At 35.7% G+C, this 14,793-nt stretch overlaps 1 protein-coding gene across 9 annotated transcripts in view; it reads right to left on the bottom strand.

Moving 5' to 3' along the window:
- Positions 1–14,793, bottom strand: part of Hmcn1 (hemicentin 1) — a 421,540-nt gene that overhangs the window by 58,039 nt on the left and 348,708 nt on the right. For all 9 annotated transcript variants that reach the window (XM_087194441.1, XM_087194442.1, XM_087194444.1 and 6 more), the window contains 10 exons: positions 11,223–11,364; positions 10,034–10,178; positions 9,393–9,520; positions 8,928–9,084; positions 6,907–7,028; positions 6,544–6,708; positions 4,756–4,863; positions 4,068–4,205; positions 3,809–3,943; positions 1,523–1,792 (listed from right to left, as the gene is read on the bottom strand). In XM_087194441.1, coding sequence (XP_087050567.1) covers positions 1,523–1,792; positions 3,809–3,943; positions 4,068–4,205; positions 4,756–4,863; positions 6,544–6,708; positions 6,907–7,028; positions 8,928–9,084; positions 9,393–9,520; positions 10,034–10,178; positions 11,223–11,364 — 1,510 coding nt within the window. The remainder of the gene's footprint in view (positions 1–1,522; positions 1,793–3,808; positions 3,944–4,067; positions 4,206–4,755; positions 4,864–6,543; positions 6,709–6,906; positions 7,029–8,927; positions 9,085–9,392; positions 9,521–10,033; positions 10,179–11,222; positions 11,365–14,793) is intronic.

Here is a 14,793-nt window from a genome sequence, read left to right as displayed (position 1 = left end):
TTTTCTATAAATACTTGAAAAGAAAGTATTATTTGAAGGCAAAGGTATAATTTATATTGATTAGTTCAGTTACATTAACTGAAAGGAAAAATATTTGGAAAACTCTTAAATGAAAAATTTAAATTTTGCATTATCAATTATACATGTTGATCCTTATTCACACTTTTAGTTTCTCACACCAGAGAAACTATTCGGTATTTACACATGTGTGTCCTATTTATTTCACTTAAGAGTATGGCATAACGTGAAATAAGAAGAAAAGGTCTAAAGGGGTAGGGGAAGTGGGAGGGGTAGGGGAAAGGAAAGAAGGGAAAAGAAAAAACATGAGAAAAGGAAAAAATGGAAACAAAGTCTCTGTAAATAGGGAGGGGTTGAAGGGAAGGCAGGGGAATGGGAAGAAAATAAGAATCAAGATACATCATGTAAAGATACAAGTTCCCACTGATGAATGTAACTGTATTGTATACCTAAAATGTACCAATAAACTTAATGAAAAAAATTTAAATTTTGTCTAAATTAATCAATTCAGTTAAAAAGGATTACATTTGAAATTATTTCTATAACTACAAAAGTGTAATACATTCAAATGCATTTGAAAAATAAAACAATTTCATCAATTTTTGAAAAAAATAAAAAGCAGAAACTACTTATTAAAATAAGAGTAACCCTGAAAACAGTGAGTGGAAACAGTTTTCATTGATATTACTAGAGTTCCTATCTTTAGCCTTAAAATAGTCAATAAAATATTTCAATGCTAACTTTTAGATAATTTGCTAGTTGTTTTTTTTTGTTTTGTTTTGTTTTTTGGTGCTGGGAATTGAACTCGGGTCGTTGCACTTGTGAGGCAGGTGGCAGAACCACTGAGTTAAATCTCCAGCCCTGCTAGTTGTTTTAATATAAAGGAAAAAACAGATATTTTTCTGTTATGAAAAATACTGATAGTTTTCTATGTTAAAGTAACGAAACAACTAGATAGATCTTCAGTTCCAATTAGGTTCAAACTGTATTTTTAATATAGGATGCATGGTGATTAGTTTCGAGCCAAAATGACTTGAAACTTCAAGAAGTAAGGCAGAAGAGTCACAGAAACACAAGATGAATTCTCATAAACTGAGGACAGATCCCAATAATCACAATATGAGGGGGTTATTGGTAACATAGTAATTTTCCTGGCAACATTAATATAATTTTCTTATACATTCGTATATGCACACCGAAGTAAACACAGGCTACGAAAATAGTTCTGAAGGGCAAATGCACCTATACCACACACACACACACACACACACACACACACACACACACACACACACACACACACACACACTGGATTACTGGATTTTTTGGAACTGGGAATTGAACCCATGGCCAGGTCATGCTAGGCAAGTGCTCTATCACTGAGCTACACCCCTTGCCCTGGATTATCCATTTTATGTGATTTCCATCATGTTTGCTCTTGGTGGCCTTTTCTCTTTGCTGTGGTAACACAGGAGACTAAAATAACTACTATGAAGTAACTTACTGTGGACTATGAGCTTGGTGCTTATGCTGCTGGATCCTGCCACATTAGTTGCCATGCATGTGTACTGGCCGGTGTCATCAGGCTGAGCAAATGCTATCTGGAGAGCTCCAGAGTTGAGGATGTGCTGCCGGATGGATTCCATAATCACATGCCCATCTTTATGCCATGTAATGTCCGGGGGTGGAAGGCCCTCTGTCTCACATGGTAACATAATTGGCTTATCCACAGCAATGACGTATTCCTTTGAATGAGTGCTGATGACTGGAGGGACTAAAAGAAAGTTTAAACCTCATTTTAAAGGCACAAGTGTAAAAATTACACACTACAGCACTACTCTAGCAAAATGCAGTAACATCAATAAGAAACAAAATCCTGAGCTTACCACATCATCAATGAAGGATTCTATAGTTTGTTTGGAACATTAAAATTAAAATATTGAGTGTATTTTAGAAAATTAATCTCTATAAATGAACAAATAAAGGTAATTAATAACCAATTTTAAATAATGAGATAAATATATATTTATGAAAGTTTGCATGTCTAGAATATTTAGGGTGTATCAATTCACATATATGAGTCATGTGATCATTATAGGCAGCATGGTGCTTTGGAAAATGTTCTGCTGCTCAAAGATACTCCTACTAATGCACTCCCTACTGGACTTAGCATCATATCACATACTCAGTGGTAATATTTCGCAAAGCATTATTCCAATGAATGAATAAGTGACTAAATGGATAGATGATGGAAATAATCATATAAGTAAAAAGTTTTTTCGCTTCAGAAACCTAAGAAAAGAAAATTATAAGAATTTCTTTTCCAAGTGATAAAAATAGGCTGATCATCACCTAGGCATTGGGCTGGACATTCTACCAAGTCTTAAAGCATTCACCCTAAAAAGACACATTAGGTCTGCTAATGTAGCTCAGTGGTAAAGTGCTTGCTGTTAGAGATTAATCCACTGGAGTTCAGGGCTGAATGTGCTGTCAGGAGGGGGCTCTGGTCAGGAGAGCTGGGTTGGGAGTGGTGACTTGGAAGGGAATATGTCCCTCCCTTTGCTCCCTGCTTCCTGGCTGCCATGACTCGAGCAGCTTTCGTCCTCCAGGCCTTCCCACTATGCCTTTCCTGCCTTGGAGCCAGCCAACTGTGGGCTGACTCCTCTAAAAGCCAGGAGCCAAAATAAATGTCTTATTCTGTTAAGTTGTAGGTGTTGGGTATTTTAGGATATTTGGTTATCATGCACAAGGCTCTGGGTTTTATTCTCAGTATCTCAAAAAAAAAAAGACATAGAGAATATGAATACCCATGGGAAGATTTTTTATAACAATCAAAATTAAACTATTTGGTTGAATTTATGGTTACCATTACATGCTGCATGTGCAAGGAGAAAGTCTATACAGATTTTTTCGTGCTCCTAGAGCATGCAATTATTGCTTTTGGAATGCTTACGTTATCTTTCATTGTTTAACTTTTCATCTCTTTTATAATTGCTTTTATAACAATACTTTGAACCTTTTAATGAAGAAAAAACTCAAATCTGAAACCATTCTTTTCTATTACCTCTGTACTGGTGAAACCAACGAACACTTTTTAGGTCTTAATCTTACTTAACTCAACTGTAGTCAACAGAATTGAAACACTGTTATCTCCTAACCTCCATCTAGTCTTCTTTCTGACATTTCTGTCCTCTGTACTGCACTCTTTTCCTTGTCTTCTCCTTTATCACACCGCCAAACAATGTACTGTCCCAGAACCTTGTCCTCAGAAACCTTTTCTGTCCACGTCCACTTTTCCTAGATAATCTCTTCCAGTATCCTGGATTTAACACTAATTATCCTATACTACACATCTCCCACAGGCTTCAATACACATTGAACCTTCTACTTGACACCTCTACTAGGATTTCCAATAGTTTCCTACATTTCACATGATTAAACATAAACCATCATTTCCTTCCTCTAAAATCAGTTCTTGCACACCCTCATGGCACTATCATCCATTCTCCAGATCAGACCCACAGCTTAGAAAACAAAACCATAGTTAAGGAAGCGACTATGGTATCAAGCAGTTTCAGAGAAGTTAAAAGTATGAGGGACACTTCAGTTTCCTTACACAAATGATGTGAGAAAATTAAAGCATGTTAACTGTACTCTTCATAAGGTAGTAGTAGAAAAACAAATAATGTTGAAAACTGTAAGTGAAAGACAGCATAATCATTTTAGATATGAGAATATTTAGTATACACTGGTACACACATCTTAGCAGAGAGATAAATTATTTAGGTACCTTGGATAGTTAGCTTGATTTTGCCCAAGGCGGTGCCAGCTGAGTTCTGAGCCACACACATGTAAGTGCCAGCATCCTCGCGGACAGCTCTGGAGATCTGCAAGCTGCCACTAGGAAGAGCTGCATGGCTTTTGCCTGTATCACCGTTATAAAAGCAGAGTCAAAAGAATTTTTACTTTTTGTTTAAAAAATCATTCTGCCTTCTGAACAGTAAAGCACTGAGTATGCCATGATTTTCCTGAGAGAAAGTGGTAGGTACCTGAAGTGATGACATTGATGCCTTCTTTTTGCCAAGAAATGAAAGGACTCGGTGTCCCTGTTGCTTCACATGGTAATAAAACAGAATTGTTTAGAATGACTTCTAGTTCACTTGGCTGGGGCTGAATGACTGGAGGCTCTGTGAAACCAATCAAACAAAGGAACAAGCACTTGTCAGTGGTGTAGATGGCTACAATAGTGATGAGTTTAGCTATGCCCAGACGTATTATTTCCAAAGTGTTGGTTATTTGATTGTCCAAGAGAAGAGTTGACATTGGCCATATTACATTCTTTGTCTTGCTATGATAGTGTTTGCATTAGAAGAACTCCATTGGAAGACCAGTAGAAACAGATAATAAAAATCCAAGAAGAAGTATAATTCTGGGGTTGTTTTGTATGGTTTGCCATCTCTGTCTTTTTTAGTCTCTTGAAAAATATCTTCCAGACTTTCATATCCCATTATATTACTATGGTTCTATGGTTTATATCTATAGATAGTACTATCTTTTCAGAATAAACATGGCTTTTAAGAACCCAAACAACAAACACTCCAACCCAGCATTTTTACCACCCTGTGTGGTGATGGGGATCAAACCCAATGCTTTGTACATGCCAGGCAAGAGCTCTGTCACTGAGCTATTCCCCCAGCCCACCCAGCAAGTTTTTAATGAGTAAATAACCTTCCATACCTTGGACATAAAGGGTCACATGTCTGTGAGCAGAACCAGCTGCATTCCTAGCAACACAAGTATATCTTCCTGCATGGTTTAATTGGGTGGCAGATATTTCAATTGCTCCTAAATAGGAAAAAGTTTTAATGTATAGTGCATCTATTTTTAGTTCAACAAATGATGTCTCTCAAACCGTGTTCTCTGCACTAAGCATCGTGGTCTTGGACTTATATCCATAGTTGTATCACAGAGTGCCTAGCACAGTTTTTAAGAAAATGATTAACAGGTTTATTGAGACATAATTTACATCCTGTAAGTGACCCATTTAAATGTACAATTCAATGATTTTTACAGTTGTGTAACTATTACCACAATCTAATTTAAAACATTTTCATGCTCCTCCAAAGAAGCTGGTGTTCATTTATAGTCAGTCTGAAGCTCCAACCTCAGCCTTAGGCCCTCACTAATCTACTTTTTGTCTTTAAAGTTTTGCCTTTCTGAAGATGTCATATAAGTGGAATCATCACTATGTGATCTGTGGTATCTGATTTCTTTCACTGTGAACATAATGCTTTTGAGGCTCATCTGTTGTAGCATGTATCAATATTTTGTTCCTTTCCCCTGCCAAACAGAATTTCATTTTGTGGACATACATTTTGTTTATTCATTCACCAGTTGACAGACATTTGAGATGTTTTACTTTTTGGCTATTGTGAATGGTACTGTATGAAGACTGCATACAAGTCTGTATGTAGCCATGTTTTCAAATCTTTTCAATAGATACTAGGAATGGAGTTGCTGTGTTTATGATAATTTTGAGAAAGTTCTAAATTGTTTTCTTGGCACAGTATTTTGTGATTATCCTGAAGGGTAGTTGGTTTATTTTATGATTTGAACCACTGCCAATCTACATAAGTTTCTGAGATGGCCACAGTATTTTGCCTTAAAACCAAAGTTGCATCCTGAGAACAAATCTTCCATTATTTTCCTTCTATTAAAGAAATATACAACTTCTCTCAGGATATTAGTCTCAGGATACTAGCTGCTACTATAATTTATCTCTAGTGTACCTTCATAGTGCAGGGTAACTTTTCAGAAACATAAGTATGAATCTCATTTTCATTTTGGTAATTTTTTTTTCTTCTCAGTCCTATAAATTGTATAGATGATGGCTATTAGCACTGTCAAAAATTGTCAATTATTTTGTATAATATCTAGTCTTTCCCCCTGAACAATAAATATTTTGAAAGCAGGAACCCTGTCTTAGTTTTATTATCTCAGAAATTAGGTAGAGTATATAGCCTATCTTAGGAATTTAATGTTTCTAAATAAACATTTCATTTGGCCAATGAAAAAAATGTGATTCACTCACAGGTAAGGAGAGAATTTGCTAAACCTTTTGTTTATTAAATATGCACACCAATAATTATGCTTATTATATTCAGATCAATTTTAGACATTACTTGTTATTTTATTTTTAGATTTCTTTATTAATTTATCTTAATTAGTACATGTTTGCAGTACATAATACTATTTGCATTTATCTCAGGGAGTTGGTACATGTACATAATACTTTTTAATTCTTTTTCTTCTCTCTTTTTTTCATTCCCTACCTTTCCCCTACCTCCATCTAGGTTCCTCTTCCTACTCTAGACGCATTTTTCCCAGATGTTTACATTTATGAGTACAAGAATGAATATTTCATTCTTTTATTTTGGTACAACAAAATAACTACTCTTTAATAACTACTCCACTCTTTAATAACTACTCCAATTAATGGATATAAAATCTCTGTAATTTTCTTACCAGAGGACAAAATTCGGTACCCATCTCCTCTTGGAAGTAATCTTATGCCATTTTTGGTCCAGTGAATTGAGGGAAATGGAACTCCTGAAGCCGTGCAAGTAATTACTGATGGGGCTTGTTTGGTTACTAGAAAGTCTGTAGGCTCATCAGCTATGGTGGGTGGAACTAAAACAAAAACAACAAAAAATGAGACTACACATTTCCAACACTTACATGTGTCCAAAGTCTTTTCATACATCTTCCTCATTCTGCTCTGAAAGTGAATGCTAGAAACATAGAAAAGGAAGCCCTCTTGTCAAGTAATGGAATGATGAAGTGATAACATTATAGTAACTTTCTATCCACTTGCTAAGCTAGTTCTACCTTGGACAGTGAGATCCATGGTCCTCTTATCTTTTCCAGCCGCGTTTGTTACACTGCACTCATAGGTTGCAGTGTCATCCACAGAAGGGGAAATAATTACCAGTGAACCTGAAGAAAGGAGCCTAGAAGAGAGATTTCAAAGCATGAGATTCTACATGTCAGTTTCTATATATTTATCCAATTAGTTCATCATAGTACCATGTTGTTCATTGAGATAAATGAAAGCCCTTCATGTTGAAATGAGTATCATTCAACTGACACAAACTTTGTGTGTCAAGATTTACATTTCTATGGCAAAGGGTTTTAAGTTTGATATTTATGAGAAGCAGTTAGCTGGAAAGATTGCCTAAAGAGGGAATCTCACATTTTCTGAATGCTTTTATTATGATCAAATTTGCTCTCCTAGGAGAATATAGTGTAATGGTACACTGATGATAGCTATTACCTTTTGAATTTCTGGCTCTGTCTGGAATGTTTCTGATAAATTATTCCTAAAATTCACAGTAATTTTGCAGGTTGGAATTTGATTATTTTTAACAATGGCTAACTGTAGTCTGTTCTCCTTTCTCTACTTCACATGTCTCCTCACATATGATGCCTTCCTTGGAGAAGCGTAGTATGTACAGGATATACACAGTGTGTACATCCATATAGTATATACATCTATGTGTACATATACACATAGTATGGATATTGATATATTTATCTATATCAATAATCTTTAATCTCTAATTCAAAGCTAAAACAATCTGAATCACTTCAAATGTTTATGAGGTTTAGTAAAAAACATACCTGATTTAAAGTAAATCTTAATTAAAGTATACATATGTTCTTCAAACTGCTCTGACAGAATAGAAATGATTTAGTTGATTGGAAACATTCAATTGCTTTATCATATATTTTTTATATAATGTATACTTTTAAGTCACTGAATTCCCAATGCCAAAAATTAAAAGGGCAAAGAGAGAGATGATAGAATTTCAATGGAAGCCTTCCTATTTCCTTGTATATCAGAATTAGTTTTTTCAAAGCAGATATATGAGAGCAGTTTTTAGTATTATGACAGATCTTTTCACAGGAAAACTATCAATTAGCTCAACTGATATATAATAAATGATGAGAAATTCTTAGTGATTTTAAGTTTAGTTTTTAAAAATTACAGTTTTCCATTTGTGAGCTATGGCAATACAGCTAGAGGAGTGCAAAAAAAGAAAAGAAAAAAGAAAATTTGACTTTTATTCTATAACTAAAGTTTTATTTTTACAGAATATTTTGGTTTTTTCAAACAAATGATCCTTTTATCCTTTGTCTTTATTAAATTCCAAAAGGTGTTCAACAAATAAAGCAGGATAGAAGTTCAATTCTATAGACCTCACTGACAGTCATCTACAGGGCTTGTCTATAGAAAAATTGTACTTGTAATTCAGAAAAAGACTTTAGGTTGTAAAACGAATTCCATATTAAGCAAAACACATTCTGTACATACAAGCGAATTCTTCGTACTTTATTTGCTGCCCCTGCTGATATAATTTAAATGTAGGTTTTTTAAAAAAAAGCTTCTAAATGGTTGGTGGGATTTTTCAATTATATTATTTTTTCTTCATTATGTTAAGTGAAATAAGTTAGACCTGGAAAGATACATTCTGCATATTCTTACTTATATGTGAAAGTTAAAAAGTGTATTTCATGGAATTAAGAGAATAGTCTAGTGATTACCAGAATCTGGAAAGGGTGTGAGAGAAGGGAAGACAGAGGATAGTTAGTGTATCTAGAAATGCAGTTAGATAGGAGGAAAGGGTTGATAACAATTAGTCATGTAAAAATAGTTACTAGAGGGGATTTTAAATGTTTCCAGCAAAATAAATGATATCTATTAAAGGTAACAGATATGCAAATCACCCCTGATCTGAACAGAACATATTGAATGCAGGTTTCGAAATGTCACACTGGACCTCATAAATATGTACAATTACACTGTGTCAATAGAAATCAGAATATATTTAAAAATAAATTATCCTCACCGGTATGAATTCTGGTTTTGGTCTACATTAAGAAGATGCCCATTTTTTCTCCAACTGATTGATGGTTTTGGTACTCCAGAAGCCTCACAAGCCAGAGTAGTCTGAACATTTACTGTTACAGTTATGTTGGTAGGACCCGGAACAATAGATGGAGGTACTAAAACAACATCACCAAGTAAGAGAGAAACACATTCAGCACACAATATGTCATTTGAAATATTTATGTAGAACTGAAATTAGTCACTGGTCACTTGCTTCATAGTTATGATGACAACAAGGCTCTGTAAGTTTAAATTGCACTGTGATATTAACCACAGTGATGAGAAAACATGGCTGCTAATTATTCATAATACAATCTCATATGCTTAAATAGCCTTTAATGATAAGGTCTTCATGAGCTCACTAGTTTAAAGTACCAAAGAGCCTCTGGCCCAATCTGGGTGTTGTTTGTAAGGGTATATTTACCATGGACCTGCACGTCTATCCGCCTACGGTCGGTCCCAGCAGCACTGGTAGCCATGCACAAATACCGCCCACTGTCAGCAACACGTACTGATCGAATATGAAGGAATCCGTTCTCCAAGATGATGTGTCTACAAGAAAGATCACAAGTGAATTCATGTGATTCAGGGTCAGAGGACACATATTTACAATATTCACAATATCCTTGGAGAAAGAAAAGGATAAAATGTAAAAGTACATAGAAGAGGAGATTGTGACTTTTTGGGAGGGGTTGGGCAAGGTACTAGAAATGGAACCCAGGGCATTCACACTGAGCTACATCCCTCCTTTTTTTTTTTTCTTTTTAAATTTTGAAACAAGATCTAACTATCTAACCAAGTTGCTCAGGCTAGGCTTGAACTTGTGATTCCTCAGAGTGGCCTCTCAGAGTGCTGGGATTACAGGCATGTGAAACTACACCTAGCTAGGGTTTGTAATTATGAATGGATTGTAATCATTAGGTAGACAAAAGCCTTAGGAATTATGCTTTTACAATACAAATTTTGATTCTCACATCATGATGAAAAGGCTAATTCTGAGTATAACAAGACCAAAATAACATTCTGGAAAAAAGATTTATATTTCTATACTAATAGAAGTGTTACCTTGCATGATTCCCAGCTAGAACAGCTCCATCCTTTCTCCAAGTTATCCTTGGGGTTGGCACACCTTCAGCAAGGCATTCCAGTATGATCGACTTATTCATGAGAATGACAAGGCTCTGAGGACCACCCTTTATATTTGGAGGAACTGAATGAGAGATACACATCAAAAAAGTCAGCCATACCGAATAACAGAGCCCAAAGAGCCTGAAGATGTTATTCAAGGTGAGGGTTCAGTCAAATATATAGCTTTGTCTACATTAATCTAGGTTAATATAAATAGGGGTTTCACTTCTGAAATCTTACTGAAGACATTCTGTATTTAAAAATAAAGAGCAGACAGGAAGGAGGATTTTTAAAATCCTGATATGCTGCATGAAAGCTGGCCATCTGTGAGAGAGGCCTGAATAAAAATCAGCTCTCATCTGATGCAAATTAAAGATGATATTTCTTATTTCTCTTTGGCCAAATGATGGCCAGAGAATGTTAACACTGGATCAACCTCACTTTAAATAGAGAACAGAGAGTGGGCTGTTTTAATGAAAAGCACATCTGTGTTTAATCATGCAAGTCACAGAACATGTATTTTATTAATCATTGAGCTCATGTGGGAATAGAAAGTCTGAATTTTAATTTTAGTATTAGAGGTATTAGTTGTGTAGGTCACTCGATATCCTGAAAAATTTCATATATTACGTGTCCAAAGGGATTGTTAGGAAAAGTCTAAATCATCTTCCTGGATTTTGGCAAGTTTTGGTATTTAGATATATTTGGGAAAATTACACTATTATGGTAGTATTTAAGAAAATTACAGTACTATGCAAATATACAGTATACTCTCAAGTGACCACCAATGAAGATAAACTAAATGATAGGCGAATTGTCACCCGGAGGCTTAGTGTAATTGATTTCCTCAGTGGCTCTGACCTGAGTGATGAAAAACATCTGGATGTGCTAAATAACTAATGGACATATATATTGTGGTCCAAGATGGAATAATGTACCTATAATTATGTGTTTTTGAAATTGAATTAGTTTGCAATATACTCTTAATACAAATACTACATATTTTCTTCTTCAAATAACATAGCCACAGGACTCATTTCATATGATCATGAAAGAAAAAAGATCATCTCTTTGAATGTCAGAGGTTAGATTTTTAAGTTGTGAAACAATGAATGATTTTTCTTACCATTTACAGTGAGGACAAATTCTCTCGTTGTCTTTCCTGCAACATTGCTGGCAACACAGGTATAATTTGCCCTGTCACCTAGATCTGCATTGTTGATTTGTAAATATCTTCCTGCAGATAGGATTCGCACTCGAGGCGTTGCCTAGATTCAGCAAGTAAAATTTATCATTAAAATGACAAATGTCAGAAAAAGAGACTATAATACTGTATTCTAGCATCATGGGTAACTCGAGTGAACTGTGGAGTTGCTGTCAGTGTGCTCAGTTTGCTCTGCCCTATCTCTTGCAGTATCAAAAATCCCTGGAACTATTTCAGTGAGTGTGGTTAAGGGCACAGCAGCGACTCCCATGATGAAAACCATTCCTGGATGAACAGGTGATTCAAATCAAGCCTTTCAGAACCTTGCTCAGGACCTCTGCTGTTGGTGTTGGGGAATCAGGCGTGTGCTCTTTACAGTAGACATTTGCCTAGTGGCAGTCTTGTCATGTGGGGGCATTCTGCCCTGAAGACATGGGCAATAAAGGCAATAAAGCACACATATGCTTCATTATGTAATCAAAGCCTCTGTATCTAGTAAGGACTAAAGCCTAAAGTCACTAATTACTGTAGTCTATAAATTGAATTGCCTTCTTTTTCATTTCAATTGGTTTGAGTTTGAGTTTGGTCAGTAACATCTGGTAACTTCCTTGCCAAGAAGTTAACTTTGGTTAACTCAGAGGAAAATGCTATTGTATAACATTCTGAAAACCAGCAAATAAACTATTTTAGTTGACAAATTTTGTGAAGCTTTTTTTTTTTTTTGTTTCCAGGCATGGGACTAAGAATTATAAAAATATGGCAACAGTGAAACCTAATCTCTGCTATTAGGTCTAACTGGGGAGATAGATGCAAAGACAATTTTAACATAAATTATAGTGTATAATGTTAGTAATCACTAAATGATGCCAGGTAGCATCCAGGACTCTTTTCTGGTTGTGCCTGTGATGGAATCACTTCAGAAAGAACACAGTAAGATTTCCTTACTAAGTCTGTGTTCACACAATTGCTAAAATATGCCATTCAGGTCCATTTATTTTCTCTAGGCCTTTCACTGTTACTGAGATTAGATAAAATCATGTTACCTCTGATGAGAATAAGTGATTTCCTAAACATATATGGAATGTTTTGTGAAACGTAATAAATTTTAAACTTTTATATGGTTAAAGCAGGGTTTTAAGCTAATGAAAATTTTTAGTGATTTTTTTTTGGGGTGCTGTGGATTGAACCTAGACCTCACAACATGCCAAGTACACATTCTTCCACTACACTACATCCCAGCCCCATGAGCGATTCTTGTCTTTCTTCCATGAATATATTACATTTACTAACATAACTCTCATTACAATTTTCTCTGATTTTTCCTTCATTTGCTGACAGTGATTCTTCCACATCTTTCCTCCAAATTCTTTCCTCAGATATAACTTTGTTCTCTAGACCCTGCTTCCTCTTGCACTGAGAAAATCAAAGTCCTCTGCCTCCAATTTTCTCCTCTTCCCACGCTGGGCACAAACACAAACTTTCTATTTCTCCATCTCCATGGAAAGTATTGACCCTTCTGGCCAAGGCTATTCTCATCACCTGCAATGTAGGTCTTATTATCTATCAAACACATCTTATCCTACTTATCTTTCTCTCTCCTATAACTTCAGTTTCCTTTATACACAAATCTCTAACGAATAGTCTACACTTGTTTTTATTTCCATTAATTCTTCAAATAACTATACCTTATGTTTTGTTCAGTCTATCAAAGAACCACTGTTCAGATCTTTAATCATCTCTGTGTTTGCCAAAGCCAATGGATACAACTTAATTTCTACCTTATGGGCTGTTCTTTTTCTTCCCTTGGTTTTCAATACACCAATGTTTCCTGCTTTTAACCCTAGCTCCTTGAGTCTTCTCAGTTCCATTCATGTTCCTTTGCTCATCTTGTAATTGTCAGTATTGTCTAAGACTTTATTTTCATTTTATTGGTCTTCTCCCATTCTAAACTTTCTAGTCAATCTCATTCAAACTTAGGACTTTAACAACAGATTATACCAAGAGGAGTATAACACCAAACATCTTTTCTTCCAAGGGAATATGGACTACCAATTCAAAGATTATTTTTGATGAAATATGAACTCACATTTTAGTGATATCTGGAATCTCTTTGGATAATATATCAATAATTCAGACTCAGAAAAATCTAAACCTGTACTCATGTTTTTTGCATCACTGGTGAATTCCTCCTTTCCCAGGGCTGCCATCACTTAGTTCTATCTGAATCAGCCTTGACCTCTCCATCATAACACTCATTGAGTTCTTTTCTTAACTCTTAATGATAGAGTAACATGCTGGAAGATGTTTCTATCTGCAGATTGGCATCATCAGAATGATCTAGAGTGACACATGGAAGATGAGACTACAGAGGAAAAGTCAGCACATGAAGGGTCTGGTGAGCTGAGCTGGATGGTTTAACCAGCATTCTGGAAACTATGAGAAACCATCAAATGATTTTAATCAACATCTACTGCAGCCATACCAAGCAATCTGCAGTTCCTGGAACATAGCATTTTTTTTTCTTGTAATGGCTTTGTAATGCCATGACCTATGGCTAGAATCCCTTTCTTCTTTCTCATTCAGTACATAGATTGTCTTTAAAACTATACTCCTTCATTCTTTTCAAAAATTTGCAGTGCTGGGGAATCAAACCCAAGGGCTACTATATGCTGAGCCAGCCCTCTACCACTACATCCCAAGCCCTTGAACTCTCCCTTTCTAAGATGCTTCCCTGGGCCATTCTTTATCCTTCAGCCTGAGTTACGACCTTTTCCTCTCTAATTACGTAAAAGGCTGTGTGTCCTGCTAACACACAGTTTATCAGTAGTATCTGGTAATCTTTGATTTACCTCTCTATCTTTTCAGATTCAGATTCAATGAATTTCTTTAAAGTCAATAGGGTTCTCAGTAGAAATCATAATGTCTGATATTATAGCAGGACATATAATAAACAGAGAAATGGAACCATGGGAGGGTTAAGTGATACGTATAATGATGTAGCAGGTAAGTAACTCTCTGAACCCAAGTTCTACATGTTTGGTATTTGTGCTGTTTGGGAGTGAAAGTCTTCATGCATTAGGTGGTAAGGCACATAATCTCATTTTTAAATTAACTGTTAGAAGCAAGAATAAGCAACCACTAGATGTGATCAGATAGAGCATTGAAAATCACAGCTTTCAGCCAGCCCTAAATGGCTACTAAGTATTCTGTGCTGTGACACCCTGACAGCTGATAGGCATCATTGGATCATGGAAAGCTTTAGATAGTCAATTACTGCGCTCTTCAGGGATTCCAGTCCTAGTCATGTGGTATCTAAAGGTTTTACAGAGGTTTTGACCAGGGGAATTCAGTAACAGATTGGTTCTAGAGCCCTTCCAGATCAGAACAGCTCTTTTGAGATGCTGGTAGTTTGTCTTCACTCTCAGGTAAAGAGATGCCTGAGAGTTTCAAATTGGACTTTAATCCATGGGCTCCAGGAGATACAACTCCAGTG

Source organism: Heterocephalus glaber, unplaced genomic scaffold, assembly GCF_053883595.1.
Source record: "Heterocephalus glaber isolate CG9 unplaced genomic scaffold, H.glaber_assembly_v1.0 deba00001600, whole genome shotgun sequence".
NCBI lineage: Eukaryota > Metazoa > Chordata > Mammalia > Rodentia > Bathyergidae > Heterocephalus > Heterocephalus glaber.
Note: the sequence above shows the minus strand (reverse complement) of the source record. Positions and strands in the feature narration are given on the sequence as shown.